The sequence below is a fragment of the Odontomachus brunneus genome, unplaced genomic scaffold (genome assembly GCF_010583005.1).
Source record: "Odontomachus brunneus isolate Ranch 3 - 2012 unplaced genomic scaffold, Obru_v1 Obru_scaffold_015, whole genome shotgun sequence".
Classification (NCBI taxonomy): Eukaryota; Metazoa; Arthropoda; class Insecta; order Hymenoptera; family Formicidae; genus Odontomachus; species Odontomachus brunneus.
Genome location: NW_022639465.1, coordinates 290,061 through 310,062, shown reverse-complemented (window position 1 = coordinate 310,062; position 20,002 = coordinate 290,061). Strand labels below are relative to the sequence as shown.

The 20,002-nt window shown below is 37.3% G+C and overlaps 4 protein-coding genes across 6 annotated transcripts in view; all 4 read left to right on the top strand.

Moving 5' to 3' along the window:
- The first annotated feature begins 666 nt into the window (after positions 1–666).
- LOC116841320 (odorant receptor 4-like) lies at positions 667–3,843 on the top strand. Its single transcript, XM_032809107.1, has 9 exons — positions 667–810; positions 873–992; positions 1,471–1,588; positions 1,672–1,933; positions 2,781–2,903; positions 3,015–3,105; positions 3,185–3,318; positions 3,588–3,720; positions 3,793–3,843. Exons 1-9 carry the CDS (start codon positions 667–669, stop codon positions 3,841–3,843), a joined length of 1,176 nt encoding a protein of 391 aa, XP_032664998.1.
- A 2,249-nt stretch (positions 3,844–6,092) lies between these two features.
- LOC116841319 lies at positions 6,093–8,751 on the top strand. Its single transcript, XM_032809106.1, has 8 exons — positions 6,093–6,236; positions 6,303–6,422; positions 6,757–6,874; positions 6,950–7,211; positions 7,872–7,994; positions 8,191–8,281; positions 8,370–8,503; positions 8,604–8,751. The coding sequence occupies exons 1-8, from the start codon at positions 6,093–6,095 to the stop codon at positions 8,749–8,751; spliced, it is 1,140 nt and encodes a 379-aa protein (XP_032664997.1).
- A 1,418-nt stretch (positions 8,752–10,169) lies between these two features.
- Positions 10,170–14,665, top strand: LOC116841414. Its single transcript, XM_032809310.1, has 8 exons — positions 10,170–10,313; positions 10,397–10,516; positions 10,633–10,750; positions 13,078–13,339; positions 13,626–13,716; positions 14,172–14,308; positions 14,390–14,522; positions 14,615–14,665. Exons 1-8 carry the CDS (start codon positions 10,170–10,172, stop codon positions 14,663–14,665), a joined length of 1,056 nt encoding a protein of 351 aa, XP_032665201.1.
- An 849-nt stretch (positions 14,666–15,514) lies between these two features.
- Positions 15,515–20,002, top strand: part of LOC116841412 (odorant receptor 13a-like) — an 8,978-nt gene continuing 4,490 nt past the window's right edge. For 2 of the 3 annotated variants that reach the window (XM_032809305.1, XM_032809304.1), the window contains exons 1-8: positions 15,515–15,744; positions 15,805–15,924; positions 16,046–16,163; positions 16,281–16,542; positions 16,630–16,752; positions 17,845–17,935; positions 18,163–18,299; positions 18,406–18,538. In XM_032809305.1, coding sequence (XP_032665196.1) covers positions 15,601–15,744; positions 15,805–15,924; positions 16,046–16,163; positions 16,281–16,542; positions 16,630–16,752; positions 17,845–17,935; positions 18,163–18,299; positions 18,406–18,538 — 1,128 coding nt within the window. In that variant the 5' untranslated portion in view covers positions 15,515–15,600. Of the gene's footprint in view, positions 15,745–15,804; positions 15,925–16,045; positions 16,164–16,280; positions 16,543–16,629; positions 16,753–17,844; positions 17,936–18,162; positions 18,300–18,405; positions 18,539–18,649; positions 19,114–20,002 lie in introns of those variants that run through there. The other variant, XM_032809306.1, reaches the window with a different exon arrangement.

The following is a 20,002-nucleotide window of genomic DNA, read 5'->3' as shown; positions in this document are numbered from 1 at the left end:
GAATTCCCCCGTTATGTTTCGAGTAAGACAGGTTTGCGCAAATCGAATTTTCGTGTCTCGTCATTGATTAACAGTTATACAATTTAACAATTTCTTTTACCAGAGACGTGAGTTTCACATAAAAAATGAACTGTACTTACTGATGCGACACAACATGCAAATTCTTCACTTTCTATCGCGAAAAAAATGTTTGTTAAAGAAATTATTCTCTCTCGCGATTCAATGTGCTATACGATAATGTCAAATATGCCAAAGGTAGACTTATTGTTGGAGGGGATAGCCAATCGCAAGCATCTAGCAGGTATACCTCCGTAAAAAAACAACTTTCGCCTTTAAGAGGCGTAGTTTTTCCATCATGTGATATCCTGATCTTCGATTCCGGCAAGAGGGAATGTCTCTTGACCCTCTCTTAACAGAAATACTTATTTTCTCGGACACTCTAATTGGCACTTGTTACGCAGCGAGGGAAGAATCGATTGTTGGAAACACGAAATATAAATAAGGAGCTGTCAAATGCACGTGATCGTCACATGTCGCGAGACGCAGCACGCATGATCGCTGGAGGGGTATCGAATGCACCCCGTTCCTATTTTCCCTACGGTCGAGGTCGACCACCTACTCGAGCCTCAGTCAACCAGAGAACGGTGCAGTATTTCCGCGGCAAAAATGAAAATCACTTGGAATTATTATTACGGCATCATCTACAAATTATCCTCGCTCACCGGCATATGGCCGTATCTGGAACCGAGAGCGAGGTTGCTACGCGTCTCTCTGCTGTCCGCCACGTTGTTAACTATATTCGTCCCGCAGGTAAAAGTCAAGACGTGCGTAATCACCAAAAGCTTATCGCGAGAGATTCATCGTATTTTTAGATAGCACAACAGTTCACCTGCGAGAAGGATCTGCAGTGTATGTTTGAGTCGATAACATCGTGCATCTTGACCAGTGTGGCTTTGGTGAAGGTGTATTCGTTCCAACTAAACATTTCTAAAGTACGCTTCGCGACTCGGTGCATCGCCGTACTCGACCTCGATAAAATTGCACTTCAAGCGGAAAAAAATGCTGAATAATAAAATTATTATTAACTATCTTTGATGATAATTATGATAATAAACTATCTTTGATGATAAGTATGATAATTATCATCTTCATATAATAATCAAATTTCGACTATGATTTTAATATGATAATTACACTGAGAGGGAAAAGTATCTAAGAAATAAAACATATTTATTCAATGAGTGCTAATAACATTTTTATTCAAAATATTAATTTTTACTTGAAAAATATATTAGTTTAAGCAAGTACGTGATTTATTCTAGCGAATAAATATTATTCATAGTTTAGATATTTTTTCTCATTTATGATTGTTAATGACTAGTAATGAAATATTTACGCGCTCTCGCAAGGGTCGACTCGTTATTTCGTCCGATTGCTGGTAAAGTTTGCCATCGATTGAGTCTTTTCCAGATCAAAATTTTCACCGAGCACCTGTTCAACGACTGGAAAGAACTGGAGACCGCCGAGGAGTACGAAGTCATGAAGTCTTACGCCGATTATTGCAGACGATTCTCTTTGATATACTCGGGTGAACATTCGACATTATCTATTTCGGCTCGTAAGGGGAATCTCGGTGTCTTTCCTCTCATAAAGCGCGTCTGCATTTTGCAGTATATTGCTTCATGGCTGTGTGCGTGTTCATGTCGGTATCGATTGTACCACCCATACTAGATATCATACGGCCCCTCAATGAATCCCGTCCCGTACTGATGCCGTATCCCGGATACTACTTTGTGGATAATAGGGAATACTTTATTTACATTTTCGGGCATTCTCTCGTGGCCTGGGAAATAATTATGGCCAGCATAGTCGCCCACGATTGCTTGTTTGTGACTTACATCGAGCACATTTGCAGCAAATTTGCAGTGGTCGGGTGAGATATCAATTCTTCTGCGAAGACAAACCTTATGATATACTTGCAGACTCTCCTCCGCAATTTTTGTAGGTAGAACGGATTGAACATAAAAGTCTCGTATTGCGATATTCACGACAGTAGGTATTAAATAAAGAAGATTGCAGAATATTATATTTGGTTTCCAGGTTTGAGTCGCGAGGATTCTTCTTTGTTTGATTTCTTTGTTTTGTTAGATTCCCCTTTCTTTGAAATCGAACAAAGAAGAGTCCACGCGGCTCAAACCCGGAAACCAAATCTAATATGCATGGACACTACGAAAGTCTAAAATATCAAATCAAAATTGTAGAATCATCACGCGCGATATAGTATGATGAGCTGTAATGGCTCATATGTGCTGTTATATGCTAATACATTAAATGAAACTAAATAAAAAAGTCCTGTATTATTTTGCAAATAACCATATAGATTTTTAATTATTAATGCAATAAAATTATTGAATACCCTATTATAGTTAATTCCGTGGCCGATTCAAAACAAACTCTGCAAAATAAATCAAAGGACTACGCTACTAGCACACATCTCATCTACCATATGGCATGTGATCATTTACCAATTTTCTTTAATGAATATAATAAATTTAATTAAAGTCTCTAATTAAATTAATATTATTAGATTATATAAATTTAATTAATATCTTTAATTAAATTTAATTAATATCTTGAGATTTATTGCGAATATCGCAAAACGGTATGAGACTTTTTGTGTTCACCTCAATCCGTTTTACGTTCCTACAAAAATTATAGAGGAGAGTCTGAGACTCTAAGATAAAATAAAATTATATTTTGAATGTGGAAATCGCTTGCAGATTACGTTTTAAATATTTGTACTGTGATCATGGCCAAACTGTGGAGAACATAAACATTGATTCGGGCGATATGTATCGTAAGAAAGTCGCTTTCTTCGTGCACACTCATCGCGAAGCTTTAAAGTGAGTAACGAAAGAAGTGATGCAACGCGTTCCCGTTTGAAATCAATAAAATTGCGAAGAACGGGGAGACAAACGAAAGTATTTCTTTTTTATCTCTCATGTTTGTCGCAGGTTCGCGCAGATTCTCGAGAGAACCTTCACCGTGCCTTTCGCGCTGGAACTGATCTGCGTCGTGTTGGGGATGAGCAGTACCTTGCTACAAGTACGTATCTATTCGTCGTGACGTGAAATAACGCTCGGATTCGGCGGAAACGTAGAACATTGTACTTTTCGTGTTTGAGATCACGAAGGAGTCCGACCTGTTGGAAATAACGAGGTACGTGTTATACGTCATTGGGCAACTGATCCACTTGTTCTGCCTCAGCTTCGAGGGACAGAAGCTGATAGATCACAGCCTGCAGATGCGCGACAGAATGTGAGTCGATCGTTTCCCAATAAACAAAAAACTAACAGTAACATAGTACATAGTCAATCTTATAATTTCTCATTCGGCAATGAGCACTGTGTTATGTCCAACATGCGTTACGTTAGATTTACATTACTAAGTGGGAAATTAATAACGTCGAAGTTACTGTTAGTTTGTGTTTGAATTTCCACTATTCCGGAATTGACCTCGCAATTGTCTCGTGTCCCCGAAGTGTCATTTCCCAAGCTCGATTTGCGTGTCTCGCGCGTATTTTGCAGATACAACAGTTTCTGGTACAAGGCGCCTGTAAAATCGCAGAAACTGCTCATTCTGGTAATGATACAGAGCCTTCGGCCGACTTGCTTGAGCGCCGGCAAGATTTACATTTTCTCCTTGCAGAGCTTCACCACGGTAAAGTGAGAATTATCCGAGACGCTGTCTCGAAGCCTTATTAATATAACATGAGTTTTCTTCTTTTCAAAGATTCTACAAACTTCGATGTCATACTTTACGGTACTTTCGTCCTTTCAGTAAGTTACGGTGGATGATACTGATATGCTGTGCGAAGTGGTACACGTGTCTTTAATTGTAATTTAAATAAAACAGGATATCTTTATTGTTTCTTTTTGAACGACTGTTAATACGTATAAAAGCGTTGTTTGTTTCCTGTCAAAGTTTGCTGCATCGTTTTCAAAGATACATGAGTGGCTCGCGAATTCTCTTGAATGAGAGGCATGTTCACTTATCCACTCCTATCTCCCTTTACGTGTCTTGTTGAGATATGTTCATGGAAAAAAAGAAGAGAAAATTTGATGGCGAGAAGGATTTGTTTTCGTGGGAGTTCCAATTTATATGTTTTGCACAAAGGGTAAATCGCCAAGGTTCGCGACTCGACCAGCAACAGAATGTAATGATATACATTTCCCCATTGGTCGTGTATATGTGGTATCATGATGAGTAGATGGGAAGTAATAGAAGATACTCGCTTCCATATGATATCACGAAAAAAATGTTTACAAAGTAAAAAAAGTAATTGCTGGACACGTACTTATGATATCGGATATTTTTATTATTTTGATCTTTAAATGTAAATATATTCAAATTTCCCACATAGAATATATATTTCATATTGTGGAAATTTAAATTCGTATTTAAATTCGTATTTAAAACAATTGGAATGTCTAGAAGCATCGGTACTTTCGGGGAAAATTCACTTCATTTATACTCATACTACTGTGTCCAAAAATTAAGACCAGTTTTTATTTATTTCAAAAAATATTTATTTATTCTTCCAAATCTATTTCGTCGCCTTCAAAGTAATCCCCTCCCCACAATACACTTATGCCAACGTATTTTCCAGTCCTCGAAACAAAAATTAAAGTCGCCTTCCGGGATGGCTTTCAGAGCGCGTAGCGATTCACGTTGTATCTTCTCTATCGTCTCAAAACGATTTCCCCGCAGTGGTCTTTTGAGTTTCGGGAATAGCTAGAAGTCATACGGTGCTAAATCAAGCGAATACGGTGGTTGTGGAACGATATGGATCGAATTTTTGGCGAAAAAGTCACGAAGAACGAGTGCAATGTGAGAAGGTGCATTATCGTGATGCAAAAACCAAGAATTGTCTGCCCATAATTCTGGCCTCTTCTTGCGAATAGCTTCACGCAAATGACGCATAACACTCAAATAATACTCTTTGTTGATTAGCAAGCACAAGTTCTTCGATTTTCTTAACGTGTTGTTCATCGGTAGAGGTTGATGGTCGTCCGGAACTCTCTTCGTCTTCAACACTTTCACGACCTTTTTTGAACTGTTTATACCATTTGTAAACATTCCTTTCCGACAAAGCATGGTCCCCGAAGGCTTTCTGCAACATCCTGAACGTTTCTGCACTCGAAATTTCATTCCGCAAACAAAATTTAATGCAACTTCTTTGCTCAATATAATTAGACATTGTAAAAATCGCCGAATACACTTTTAGCGTAGTACAAAACCAAGCGTAAAGCAAAAAGTAATGAATGTTTTGACATGAAATTTGTCACAGATGTCTGTCATAATGCTGCCAACTTAGAAAAAAAATATTTATGATGTGCGGTCTACCCGCGCGATTTAAATTGAAAACTGATCTTACTTTTTGGACACAGTAGTACTTCATACTTTACTTACTCGTTCATTATATCTTACTATCTGCTCAACACATTCTTCTTTTATGTTCCTTCCTGAATATATAAGAAGAATCTATAAGAAGGAAGCAAGGAAGGAAGGAAACTAGAGGAAAAATTTGACATTTTTAATTTTGGAGAAAATTCACTTCACTTGCACTCACACGACCATCATATAATTTAGAGCGACGATAATTACTTATTATATCTTACTATCTCTATATCCCGCTTAACCCATTCCTTCTTTGCGTATTTTTCTTATATCTGCCTCTATAAAAAAAGAAGCTAAAGGGAAACATTTCGTCGACCGTGGGGAGAATTTCCACGAACCTTCTAAGCGACACGCACTCCGCTTAGAAGGGCGTCGTGACACTATGTTATCATGCCAGGGAGTGTAATGACTACCTGTGCAAATATCAAAGTGTCAAGTGCACGCGCCCCTCGCTCACCGCGACACGCTCGGTCGTTTACACAGTCCGTACACTTTGCGTGCGTGGCGTATTCTTCGTTTCGCCCGCGTGAATTATGTATTCAACTCTTCACGGGTCGCTGGAAAGGGAATGCGAGAGCAGTGTCTCGTTTTATTGTGTGATATCGGATACGTACAGTACTTCTCAGTGAACTATGGAAGGCACATGGAATTATTATTATGGTAACATACGGAAATTATCGTTACTCACCGGTATATGGCCGTTCCTGGACGTGAAGACCAAATTCTTTCGCCTCGGCTTTCTGACCGTGACTATGTTATCTATATTCGTCCCGCAGGTAAATTTGTTAATTGACTGTGCCACAAGCAGAAACCCATTGGCAAGGAATCGACGACATTTCCAGATCGCGTATCAGTTAACGTGCGAGCAGGACCTGCAGTGCACATTCGAGTCGATGACGTCGTACCTATTGACAGGCGTAGCCATGGTGAAGGTGTACACGTTCATTGTGAACATTCGTAAAGTAACTGTCGCGTTACCCATGTCGCGCGCATAATTGATTCTAATACTCTAATTTGACAATTTTCCATATAGAGAAATATCGAACGCTTTTTCTTCACGAAGAAAAGAGATTGGTGTGAAGCAATTAACACGACTAAGTGAACCAGATTCAGCTCTTCAAAGCGAGCAATTCTGTTCCCTTCAAGCAAAGCACGCTTAGTTGTATCATTGTCATATTAATTCAACCAATCTTCTCTTCCGTGTTGGATTTGCGTAAAGATCTTTCTTCATCGTTATCACGAGTGTCCTCATGGCATTAGATAACGAGAATGCACCACTAACGGATGTTTTATCAGGTTAGAGAAGTGACAGAACATTTGCTTATCGAGTGGGTAAAGCTGGAAAGTCCTGAGGAATACGAGATCTCGAAGTCGTACGCCGAAAATTGTAGACTTTTCTCCCTGATATATCCGAGTGAGTAGTATGGAGGGAAAGATTCATCGCACGTCTGCACGCATTCACCCTTTAAAAATACTTCATATTTTTCAGTATACTGCTTAATAGGTGTGTGGACATTCATGTCGATATCTCTTATACCACGAGTACTCGATATCGTAATGCCACTCAACGAATCACGTCCTATTCTAATGCCGTACCCGGCGTACTACTTCGTGGATCATAAGCGCTATTTTCTATATATTTTCTGGCATTCTGTCCTGGGCTTCGAGATACTTATGACCGGAATAGTCGCACACGATTGTATGTTCGTGACTTACGTCGAACGCATTTGCAACATATTCGCTGTGGTCGGGTAAACGAATGATTTTTGTTTTGATCTCATAATGCAAGACAAACACGTCGAGATATATTTAGTAACAGAGGACAAGTGTGTTGGATTTTTAGTCATATTTCTTATGTTACATTAACATATGTGTTTTGACTCCATCTATAAAATAGCGCATCTTTTGAGCCAATTAGATCAGTGCTCGGAATTAGATGCATATTTCGAGCAGATTTTTGAAGCGACGCCAAATTATTCCTCGCTTTGTCTCAGGAGCGTCCTCATATAAGAAATATGCTGGAATCGTATCTTCCAGCATAAACCGTCATTAAAATGTTTTTATGCTCTCTCTCACAAATTCTTATTTCCATAAATAAATAAATACTATTTATATTAATTATAAATAATTACTATTCTGTTTATGTATTATATATAAGATGTTTTAGACACCCTATATATAATAGGTGGAAATAGAAAATAATGGATGTCGTTTAAAAAATCTGCCCGAAATGTGCATTTAATACATATTATGTATATATATGTATACATTTAATACATATAATATATTTTCCGAGCACAGAATTAGATCATCGACGATCCGACTAAATCTTGTAAACCTTTACTATACTAAAAATGTAATGTTTCATCTTGTTCAGGATGTAAGCAAAATCATGTACGGATTTTTTGCAGACATCGTTTCGAGTGTTTATTCTGCAATCAAAACAAGATGGTGGAACATATAAAAACTGATTTGGACAGCATATATCATGAGAAAGTTGCCTTTTTTGTGAATATGCACAGAGAAGCCTTGAAGTGAGTATATCACGTAGTTAAGTTGAATGGCCATCTGATTATGTCATTAAGTCAAAGTATTTTCGTAACCAGATGTTTCTGACATTCAGTGACACAATAAGAGAGTTAAAGTCGCCATTCGTAGATAAAGAAATGTCTAGACACGATTAGGAAAATTCAGTTCCCGTTGGTGCATTGTTTTTTTTTTATGTCACAGATTCACGGAACTTCTCGAGAGTATCTTTACCATGCCCTTCGCGATACAATTATTGATAAGTACAATAGGAATTAGCATTACCTTACTACAAGTATGTATGTATTGTTTCATTCGTTATGAAGTTATGCTCGATTTAATATATACAGAGAAAAATCTAAGAGACAGTTTTCGTACTCAAGATCACGCAAGATTTCGACTTATTAAAAATACTGAAGTATGTGCTCTACATCTTCGGTCAGCTGTTTCATTTATTCTTCCTCAGCTTCGAGGGACAAAAGTTATCGGATCACAGTCTTCAGACGCGCGACAAGATGTAAGAACAAGATCGCTTTCGATTTACTTGAACATCATTCGATTTTCGCGCTTGATACCCCTCCTTCTCTCCCGGCATTTAATTCTTTGGAACATTGCAGATACAGCAGTTCTTGGTACGAAGCACCCTTGAAATCGCAAAAACTGATTATTATGGTGATGATACAGAGCTTTCAGCCGACATTCTTGAGCGCCGGCAAGATTTACATCTTCTGCCTGGAGAGTTTCGCCACGGTAAAATCATCTTAATTAAAAAGACAAATTACTTACGCACAGAAAAAAAGATCTGCTACATATGGACAACTAAACATAATTTGCTGTATTAGCCACTTTTTCTTTGCTGCAGGAGCCAATTTCCTTGCTATGATAACAAGAAAATCTGCTCCTGCAACAAAAAAAGTAGCTAAAGCAGTAAATTATGTTTAGTTGTCCAAATCTGCTACGTTAGCTACTTTTCTTGTTGTAGGAGCAGACTTTCTTGTTATCATAGCAAGAAAATAGGTTTCTACAGCAAAGAAAAAGTAGCTAACACAGTGGATTATATTTAACTGTCCATATGTAGCAAATTAGTTTGCTGCTGCAGCAAATTATTTTTTCCGTGCGCGAAAGTTACTCCAGGGAGTCGCTTCAGTAACACATTCTTCTGTTTCGAAGATTTTACAGACTTCGATGTCGTACTTCACAGTGCTCACGTCCGTTTAGTAGTCCATGATCGATATCATTAATATCCTGTATAATGGTACACACACACACACACACACACATACTCGCGCATATCTTTTTAATGAAGTAAAATAATAAATATTAATAAGTGAGTCTTCAGGACGATAAGAGCCAAACACGTAGATGTTAAACGTTATAAAGTCAAATCAAATAAATAATACAAATTTAAATTTATTCTTGCGCAACGTTTCGACCATGGGATGTGGTCCTCTTCAGGCGACGTTCAATACAATCAACGACTTCCTTCCTTTACATTCCTTGTAGTTGTTATAAAAGTTAAAAAATGAGATGTGACACACTATCGATAGCTAAGTCCAAGAAACCCGTCACATCAGTGTTCGTAAGCACAGATGTGAGAAAAGGAGAGTTCCAACGACACAACAATCAAAGAGCAGACATATCAATAATAATGATACATCAATAATAATAATAAAATAATAAACTTTCGTTTACTGTACAGATTGTTTCGTTATAAGATCGCACGCACTCATATATATCGTATGCATGTTGGAAAGTTGCCAGCTGTATCGTTGCTAGTTGCTAGTTCCGAAATAAGTTGTACCTTCACTTTTGCAAAGCATTTCCAAATCAAGCTTTATGCATAGCTGCGAAGTTCGATAAGTTAGTTGTTTTAAGTGCGTAGGTGGGCGTACATAGGAGGGAAGCTACCGAGTTCGGCTTGTCTGATCGATGAGGAGGAGTTTCGTTGATTGTCAGCCTGTACTTAGTAGTAAATACAGTGCAACAGCTGCTTTCTATATCTTATAATTCGCATAATATCTGTTGGGGAAACGTGCAGCAGAAAATAGTCACTCTAAAATACACACAGTCCAAGCGTTTGCATTATGCACGCCTACGCTCGCATTATCGCGTGTGACAGGAGTCGTTACTCGAAATAAAATTTCAAAGTTAGTCGATCGCGAGTGGCCGTGAACGAAGCTGATATGGATTCCCGTTGGGACCAATACTACGGCATCGTCAGGAAAGTGTCATCGTTGGCCGGCCAGTGGCCCTACCAGCGACGAAGAGTGAAGATTCTCGGCTTGATTATAGTGACTCTAGTCACACTTTCTCTGATCGTCCCGCAAGTAATTGATAGTCTCTGAAACAAAAGCGCGGACGAGCGAACGAGTCGTCGATACTGCACTCCGTGAATAACGATTGTTTTCAGATAGCGAAGCTCGTTGAATGCGACGGACACCTGCCGTGTATTTTCCCGACCTTCGCGTCCTACCTGTTGTCGAGTATCGCCTTGGTGAAGCTGTACACGTGCCACTTGAGCAGTCACAAAGTACACTGATCGTTTCGTAACGGTTGTATTAGCTTCTCGAGAGTCTAGAGTAATCGAGTGTATAGGAAAGTCTCGTGGGAGGAAGTGAGGCCGTTATCTGTCGATCGTGTTCCCAGATTAGAGGTCTCACCGATCAATTGTTCGTCGATTGGGACCTGCTGAGGTCTCCGGAAGAGCACGAAATCATGAAGAAATATGCCGAGAACGGCAGACGGTACTCCCTGGGATACTCGCGTAAGAATGAATTGCCTCGATTTCCTACACTGAGAAAGAAAGGCGATTGAATCGACAAAATCGACGGTCACCGGTCATAAGAAAAATATTGTATCTATCAAATATTGTATTTATTTACGCGTTAACACAACAATAAGTTGCTATCGCTATATCTGCATTGATATAGTAATATCAACGCAAATTATTGTTGCACTAACGCGTATTTTGTTGAATAGTTACAACATTTCTTTGATGATCGCGGACCAACGATGATTTTGTCGATCCAACCACTTTCCTTCTCAGTATATGATTTTCGTGTCTCTCGTGTCCGTGCACTGAGAGAAAAGACTGGTAACTATAACAAACTGCATTTAGTTACAGAAATTCATTGAATCCTTAGTAACTAATACTAAATATGATAATAATTACCAAATATTTAATAGATCGGGAGTATGACGTAATTGCATTCACAGTAACATCAATTAAATAATTTAGTAATAGTTACTTAATGTTAAATATTTAATATGAAATATATTACAGTTATGAGCAGATATTGGATAATTGTTATGAAATTGTTATATCCCATGTAATAAAAAATTCAGTAGGTACGAGTTCTATTTTGTTACCAGTATAAGTATGTTTTGTTGCAGCACAACGAAAAATTCATTCATTTGCAGCTATTACATCGTTTCAATATCTATTATTACAGATGGTTGGTTGAACCTACCAAAAATTTTGTAACTACTACAAAATCGCTTATTTTGCTCAACTATTCAATAAGTTTTATTTACCAAATATATTCTGGAAGCAAATAAATTTTACTTCTGTCAAATAAATAATTTATTTTACAGAACTAAATTAATTAATAAGTATTGCCATAGCTTTGGCCCGCTATATTTACGTCTACCATTTAGTAATAGTAACCAAATTTTGATAATATTTACTAAATTCTTCTCTCAGTGTGGATTAGGACCATTGTACACGAAGTAACATAGCTGTGTGTGCACAGTACAAGACCGTCTCGACTAATGAACATGTTTTACAGATCAACATGGCAACTTTATCGTAAATGCTCTTTAGTCGAGGTGATATTATGCTATGCAGCTGTCTTATTTTGCGATTTACAATATGACAAAATCTACACTGAAAAGAAAAAGCGATTGGATTGACAAAATCGGCGGTCACCGGCCATCAAAGAAATATTGAATCTATTTAACAAAATACAATGTTAATGCAACAATAAGTTGATATAGTGATTTCAACGCAACTTATTGTTGCATTAACATTGTATTCTGTTAAATTCAATATTCAATATTCCTTTGATGGCTGGTGACCGTCGATTTTGTCCACCCAACCGCTTTTTTCCTCAATGTAATATTGGGAGTACAAATTAGTTCGGTCCGTTTTTTGTGGTAAAAATGCATTTATTTCAGAACAAAATGAATGAACAGATTAATCAAAGTATTGTCCATCGCTGGCTACTACTTTTTCCCACCTCTCAGGCAATTTTCGAATTCCATCTCGAAAAAATGTTTCGTCTTTTGAGACGATCCAAGTTAGGAGCTAATTTTCGATTTCTGCGAAAGAAGTGGACCGGTGACCTGCCAAATCGTGCTGCATCCGTCGGAACAACCAGTAATCAGAAGGAGCAATGTCCGGCGAATACGGTGGGTGCGGTAAAATATCCCACTTGAGCGTTTCCAAATAATTTTTTACGACTTTGGCGACATGAGGCCGAGCGTTATCATACAGAAGAATAACTTTGTCATGTCTTTGCTCGTATTCTGACCGTTTTTCTCGTAATGCACGGCTCAAACGAATCAACAAAGCGTAACTTCCAATGATTCTGCAAGCTCCTCTTGCGTTTGACTCGGATCTTCATCGAGTAATGTCTTCAATTCTTTGTCTTCGAATTTTTTTGGCTGTCCAAAGCGAGGCTTGTCTTCAACGCTGAGATCACCATTTCTTGAAACGTCGAAACCATTCTCTACATGATTTATCAATTGGAGCATTGTCACCATAACTTCTACAAGCGTTCGATGCGCTTCAGCTGCACTTTTCTTCCAATTAAAGCAGAAAACCTCCCGCAAATGCTGCTTAGTTAACACAAAATTTGACATATTCAACACAGTAAAAAACAGGGGTTTTGTATGAAACTCAAAGCGATATAAACTGAATATTATTGACAGATGTCTAACCTCTCTGAAACCACCGAAATCAGCTGTCACTACGAAACATTCATAACAGCCAGAGCCATTTTTTGAAAACGGACCGAACTAATTTGTACTCCCAATATAAACAAGAAATCTAACGATCGTCGGCTGCTTCCGCAACTTTGTCCGTTGCAGTGTATTGCTTCATATCGCTGTATATGTTCTTGTCGATGGCGCTCATACCGCAATTCCTGGACGCCGTGTTACCCCTCAACGAAACTCGCCCCCTTATACTTACGTATCCGGCGTACTACTTCGTCGACGACAGGAAATACTTTTACTACATTTTCTGGCACGCTGTCGTGGCCTGGGAGGTCGCAATGATCGGGATAGTCGCCCACGACTGCATGCTCGTGACTTACGTCGAGCACGTCTGCGGCATTTTCGCGATAGTAGGGTGAGTGCGATTTACGGCGCGAGCGTTATTGCGAACGCCGAGTGTCCACGTTGTAATGCATGTGAATGTCACGTAAACGCTTGCAGATTTCGGTTCGAGCAATTAACGTGCGAGCGCACGAATTCCGTGACGGTCGCCCGCAATCGACCAAGCGACCATTATCACAAACGAATTGTATTCTCGGTGCACGCACACTGGAGGGCTTTACAGTGGGTGTATAGAATGTAAAAGATTGTAAATTTCTATTAATCATGGATTGCTCACTCTCTCTGCTGATTCGCCGTAGTTTTGCCCAGCTGCTTGAGGACACCTTCTCGTTAACCCTGGCGATACAGATAGTGATGATTACGGTGATGGTTAGCATTACCTTGATACAAGTACGTGTTCGTTTATTTAAGATTTTGCAAGCTACTCTGCCGAGGTTTTTGCAAAGCAGCGAACGATATATTTGTCCAAATACATGAAGTTTTGATGACGTCTCTAACGTCATTACTTATTATTGGTCCGTTAGAGTAAGCGAACCTATTTCGGAACAGCACCTATTTCGAAACATTTTAATTTTTTTCCTGTATTAGCCGTCAAATAATATAAAATTTTCAGAACATGTTCTTTGTTACTAATATGAAAATTTGATATTATTTGACGGCTAATGCAGGAAAAAAATTAAAGTGTTTCGAAATAGGCGCTGTTCCGAAATAGATTCGCTTACTTTATTAGAGTCTTTCTCTAAATAGATTTCGCTTACGCTTTTAACACGTCATTTGTACGCGTCATCATGTTTGCTGGGAATCGGTGTAAGGAAAATTAAATCGTTTTATTTTTCGGATTCGAGATTACGCTAGAACTCAGCGACCTGATAGAAGCGGTGAGATATATCGTCTACGTGCTCGCTCAACTGATCCACCTATTCTGCCTCAGCTTCGAAGGGCAAAAGCTGATAGATCACAGTCTTCAGACGCGCGAGAAGATGTAAGGACGAAGGATTCCGTGAAGATCATCAGCTACACCCGATATTCAATCGGTGTATCTCATTGCGTTATAACATTGCAGTTATAACATCCCTTGGTACGAGATACCTGTGAAGTCGCAGAGGATGCTTCTGTTCGTGTTGAAGAAGAGTATTTATCCCACCTTCATGAGCGCCGGCAAGATTTACATCTTCTCGATGGAAAACTTCACCACGGTAAGGTAGAAATGGGTCACTACGTAAGTGTTTCTGAACCGTGACAAATAGCGGCTTCTTTAATTTGAAAGAAATATTTCCTCAATTTAAAGATTCTACAAACGTCGATGTCATACTTCACGGTACTTGCATCTCTGGAATGATCAATCGTGATTGTTGAAGCGCGAATATTACATTTGCGCCTGATTGCGAGATTACTCAATTCACGAGAACGACAATGAGATAGACTTACATGTGTATATAATAACATGCCATTATACCCGAATGCAATATAACACCTTCCATTAAAAATTGTTTTAAAAATTGTACCTAAAGCAGGTTAACGTACGAATGTTTTTAGATCGTTTCTTGAAAGTACATTCAGTTGATATAACACAAAAATCATAACTCTTTAAATATGTTATAATAAGTTTTAAATATATTATATGTAACAAGAAGAGAAACGTAACAGTTATTAAATAACAATCACACGATTATTATTTAATAACTACTATACTTAATAATCATACGATTATTACTTAATAATCTACTAAAATTGTACAATCCTCAAGTGAGATAATAAATTAAATTTACCAAGTAGTAGAAGGCACAGATCACGCTTGTTATAACGAAGAAAAGTATTCCTAAAAAAAATTCACCTTATCCCTCACCATTAACAATACGCGCGAAACTAAATTTATCAGAAAAAGAGCCACCAAGAGAAGATTTTGTAAGAAGCATTTCTCGCGAAAAGACGTATAATTTTTATGATTTGCACGCGCAACGTTTTTGCTATTCTATTCAGAGAAAAAGAAGAGTTCATTTTACCTCCCACAGTAAGGAGAATTTATTTTTTCGTTGAATATATTTTTATTGACACTTTCCATGCGGAAAAAATTGTATCCCCTTGTTACCATGAGACTCGGCACGTGCGCTACAGAAATCGAGTAGGTAACGTTGATGCGTGTATAGCACTTTGTCATTCACGTACGCGTTCCGTGGTCTGTGTGAATTATTGATTCGTTTCTCACGCCGAAGGGGAAAATTCGAGATCCAGTACGCCGTCGGTAGCCGAAAACGAAACACTGTTTCGAAAGGCATGGAGTTCAGTTGGGATCGCTATCATGGCTTCACGAAGAGACTCTCAAGTCTCGTCGGTCAATGGCCTTACCAGAACAAAAAAGAGAAGCTATTAAGGATGAGCATAACGACGACGGCTGTGCTTGTCATGCACGTTCCACAGGTTAGAGCAGGGCACCGGAATTATTTTCACATTTGAGGCGATTAGCAATGACGTTTCTAGGTGTGCAAGTTTTTCAATTGCAACAAAGACCTAAACTGTATTTTCGGGACTGTGCCGGTGTACATATTAGTACTAGTGATAATATTGAAGCTGTATATGGGCAACCTGAGGTCTAATAAAGTACGTGATTAATAAGCTTAAATTGGCGTCGAACAAGACGCTGTCTCTCGCGAATTCCTAAGATCTTTTAGCGTTCGCGTCAAGCACTTAATTTCATGTTTATCGACGATATTATACCTAGATTAAAGCTCTCACTGATCGCGTGTTCATCGATTGGAAAAGACTGCGGAATCAACAAGAGTACGAAATTATGATGACTTACGTTGCAAGTGCTAGATGGATCGTCCGTTTCTATTTTAGTAAGGACGCAAATATATCATATTTTTTATTCTCTCTCTCTCTCTCTCTCTCTCTCTCTCTCTCTCTCTCTCTGTCTTTCTCTCTTACAATCGACTATCAGCAAACATTTGTTACAGCCATATGTCTAATAACTTGTATTATATTCGTGTCAGTCGCACTCATACCGCACATACTGGACGTTATATTACCACTTAACGAATCCCGCCCTATAGTACTACCTTACGAGGCCTATTATTTCGTTGATGAAAGAAAATATTTCTTTTATATCTTCTTACAAGGTGTCATAACTATTCATATATGTTTAATGGTACTTCTTGCTTACGATACCATGTTCATGACCTTCGTCGAACATGTTTGTGGTATCTTCGCCGTGGCAGGGTAAGCGTAACGTGTATACATATTTATTATTTATCTTAACGTGATGATTCGGCTTCTCAGTGGCAAGAGCCGCATAACAATTTGCAGATTTCGTTTTGGGAGTCTGGTACGCAAGGATATCGACGATGTCAAGATTGTTAATAACGATCTGGGTGACACGTATAATAAAAGAATGGCGTGCTGCGTGAACGCGCACTGGGCGGCTCTAGAGTGAGTATGCAACATTGTATATCGCATTGTTTATTGCACTGTATACTATATATCACACATTATATATTATATACTATATATTGCGTTATAGTACAAGATATAAGTGTTTTGTTTTTTCCAATAACGGATGTGTTAAGGCGAGATCAATTTTTTTTTGCGAGAATATTGGCACCAACAACTTTTAATTAACCCATTACAGCCTCTGACTAACTCAGCTGGGATATCATCCAAATGACATATGGAATCCTCTAGTATAATAAAAATAACAATTTCGGCGGAAAAAAGTTGTAAAAAGAATTTCTTTATAACAAAATTGTTTAAACAACTTATTTAAAAAATTATTTTTTTGAAAATATAATGCTGTCAATCGATTTCGCTTTGAAAATTAGATCGAAAACATGTATGATATGTTCAAAGGGACTCCTATTTGTTATAAAAAAAAATAATAAACAAATTCTTTTTGCAACTTTCTTCCGCCGAAATTGTTATTTTTATCTGAGTTAGCCATGGACAGTAAGAGATAATTTCATATATTATATGAAATTATTTATTATTTTTTGATAACAGAAAGGGGTCCGACTTTGAACATATACATGTTTTCAATATAATTTTCAAAGCGGAATTGATTGGCAGCATCAAATATTTAAAAAAATAATTTTTAAATAAGTTGTTTAAATAATTTTGTTATAAACAAATTCTTTTTGCAACTTTTTTCTGCCGAAATTGTTATTTTTATCGTAGCAGAAAATTCCATATGTCATTTGGATGATATCCCAACTGAATTAGTTATGGTCTTTAATGAGTTAATAAGTAATTAAAGAGGAATTTGTGTGCTACATTTTACACGGTTTTAAAATGAATTTATTTTTAATGAAAAGTTGATTTCTAAAGATATATTTGACTTAGAAAATTATTAAAAACTGTGCTAAACGGAATGCCCAGTATCGACATTTGTACTGAAAAAATTTTAATTAAAGATGTTTAATATAACGGATATTAATAAATGATACAGCGGAACAATAAAACATCTTTTTTAAAAATATTGACGCTGCTGTAAGAACGTTGCCACACTATAATGCGTTTTTACTATAGATTCGCGGAACATCTTGAAAATACCTTCTCCTTAAATATCGGAATAGAATTACTGGTAGTGACGATAGGAATAAGTATTACATTATTTCAAGTATGTACCTAATTTTTAAGAAATATTTACGATACTCTTATACCTTCAATCTTGGTGTAGTGCAGTGTTCGGAATTAAATGCACCTTTCGATGTGATGAGTTTATCGATGCATGCGATAACAATTCAATTCCATCACTGATGCAGTGACGCGTCACCGATTACGGTTCTAATTATAATCAAGTTAATAAAATCAGACTTACGAAATATTATGTTTACCTTTTTCGAGGTTACGTTGCGATCAGGCGACACCGTGGAAGCCGTGAGATATGTACTTTATGTATTAGCACAAATGGTTCATTTATTCATATTTTGTTGGGAAGGCCAAAGATTGATAGATCACAGTTTGCTAATGCGTGACAAAATGTAAGACAGACGTAATAATTTTGAAACAATTTCTTAGTAAATAAGTTCAAGTAGTGAAACATTTGTTAGTTGAAAACAATACTCGTAAAATCCTAAAACTTTGTAGATATAGTTGCACCTGGTATAAGAAATCTGCAAAGTCGCAAAGGCTGATTCTGGACGTATTACAAAGGAGCCTGCGACCCAAGTTTTTGAGTGCTGGCAAGGTGTTTATTTTTTCTCTGCAAGGTTTCACCACGGTGAGGAAAGAATTATTGCATATATAATTCATTAAAATCAAATGTATTTAGTTTGTTACGATGCATGCCGTATTAAGTTTCTTTAAAAACTCTAATGTTCTTATCTTGAAGATAATACAAACGTCGATGTCCTATTTTACCGTGCTTTCGTCCGTCCACTAAGCAACAATTAATATTTAAATAATGTTTCCGTGAATTTATAATGTTCTAATGTAAAAAGGTTCGAGAAATTATATACTATATATGTGTATGTATGCATATGTATATATGTATATGTACAACCTGATATGTCCAGTTCTATGAAGCAATATAAAATACTATTTTTTACACAATATTCACAATAATATCCATTAAAAATCTGTTTTTATTACACTTAAGCATATTGTGTTATAAGTTATGTAGCATTAAACTTGAGAAGCTTCAAAGCATTAAAGATGATAATTTAAGGTCATCCTTATTGTAATGCGCGTGTTTAATAAAATCATTAAAGCTTCAAACCTTGAGAGAAATATATAATTATAATTAGCGCTTATCACAGATGACGCGATGCTAAGTATTACATTTTAAGACGATGCTGCTAGGCTCATTTTCGTAGAATACTTTTTTCTTCTAATTGCATACATAAAACTGCAAATGCTTTTACAGCGTGAAAGTATAAGTGATAATGAATGCCGCATACTAAAAAGCCAATTTTATCATATAAATTGGAGCAGTAATTGCGCTGTAATTTTTGCAAGAGGAAATCAGTGTCACGATAGCAATAGTTCTACATCGTTTTCATCCTTGAATGAGGAATGCTCTATTTCATTTTTGCATGTACTTTCACCATACAAAAGCATTTTTGATTCGGTCAAGTCAATACGCATGTAGAAAGAACTAATCTTTGCAAAAAGATTCAGTGTCATGATAGTAACTGTCTCTTATCGTTTTCCTCTCATATTGAGAAGTGCCCCGCTTTATTTTCACATGTACTTTCATCATGTAAAAGGATTTTTAACTCGGCGCATGTAGAAAGAAGTAATCTTGGCAGAAGGATTCGGTAATTTTGTTATGATAGCATTTTCTTATCGTTTTCCTCTCATATTGAGAAGTGCCCCGCTTTATTTTCACATGTACTTTCATCATGTAAAAGGATTTTTAACTCGGCGCATGTAGAAAGAAGTAATCTTGGCAGAAGGATTCGGTAATTTTGTTATGATAGCATTTTCTTATCGTTTTCCTCTCATATTGAGAAGTGCCCCGCTTTATTTTCACATGTACTTTCATCATGTAAAAGGATTTTTAACTCGGCGCATGTAGAAAGAAGTAATCTTGGCAGAAGGATTCGGTAATTTTGTTATGATAGCATTTTCTTATCGTTTTCCTCTCATATTAAGGAATGCTCCGCTTTATTTTTGCACGTACTTTCACCATGTCAAAGGGCTTTTGATTTAGTACAATCAGCACGACGAAAGTTTTGCAAGA

What these genes read in the sequence shown, in the direction of transcription:
- LOC116841320 (XM_032809107.1), top strand. Translation starts at nt 667, where the DNA reads ATGAAAATCACTTGGAATTATTATTACGGCATCATCTACAAATTATCC. An exon ending in ATTCTCTTTGATATACTCGG is followed by an intron (nt 1,589 to 1,671) that starts GTGAACATTCGA and finishes TGCATTTTGCAG; the next exon opens with TATATTGCTTCATGGCTGTG. An exon ending in ACTCATCGCGAAGCTTTAAA is followed by an intron (nt 2,904 to 3,014) that starts GTGAGTAACGAA and finishes TGTTTGTCGCAG; the next exon opens with GTTCGCGCAGATTCTCGAGA.
- LOC116841319 (XM_032809106.1), top strand. Translation starts at nt 6,093, where the DNA reads ATGGAAGGCACATGGAATTATTATTATGGTAACATACGGAAATTATCG. An exon ending in TCATTGTGAACATTCGTAAA is followed by an intron (nt 6,423 to 6,756) that starts GTAACTGTCGCG and finishes ATGTTTTATCAG; the next exon opens with GTTAGAGAAGTGACAGAACA. An exon ending in CTTCAGACGCGCGACAAGAT is followed by an intron (nt 8,504 to 8,603) that starts GTAAGAACAAGA and finishes GGAACATTGCAG; the next exon opens with ATACAGCAGTTCTTGGTACG.
- LOC116841414 (XM_032809310.1), top strand. Translation starts at nt 10,170, where the DNA reads ATGGATTCCCGTTGGGACCAATACTACGGCATCGTCAGGAAAGTGTCA. An exon ending in GTACTCCCTGGGATACTCGC is followed by an intron (nt 10,751 to 13,077) that starts GTAAGAATGAAT and finishes TGTCCGTTGCAG; the next exon opens with TGTATTGCTTCATATCGCTG. An exon ending in GGCATTTTCGCGATAGTAGG is followed by an intron (nt 13,340 to 13,625) that starts GTGAGTGCGATT and finishes GATTCGCCGTAG; the next exon opens with TTTTGCCCAGCTGCTTGAGG.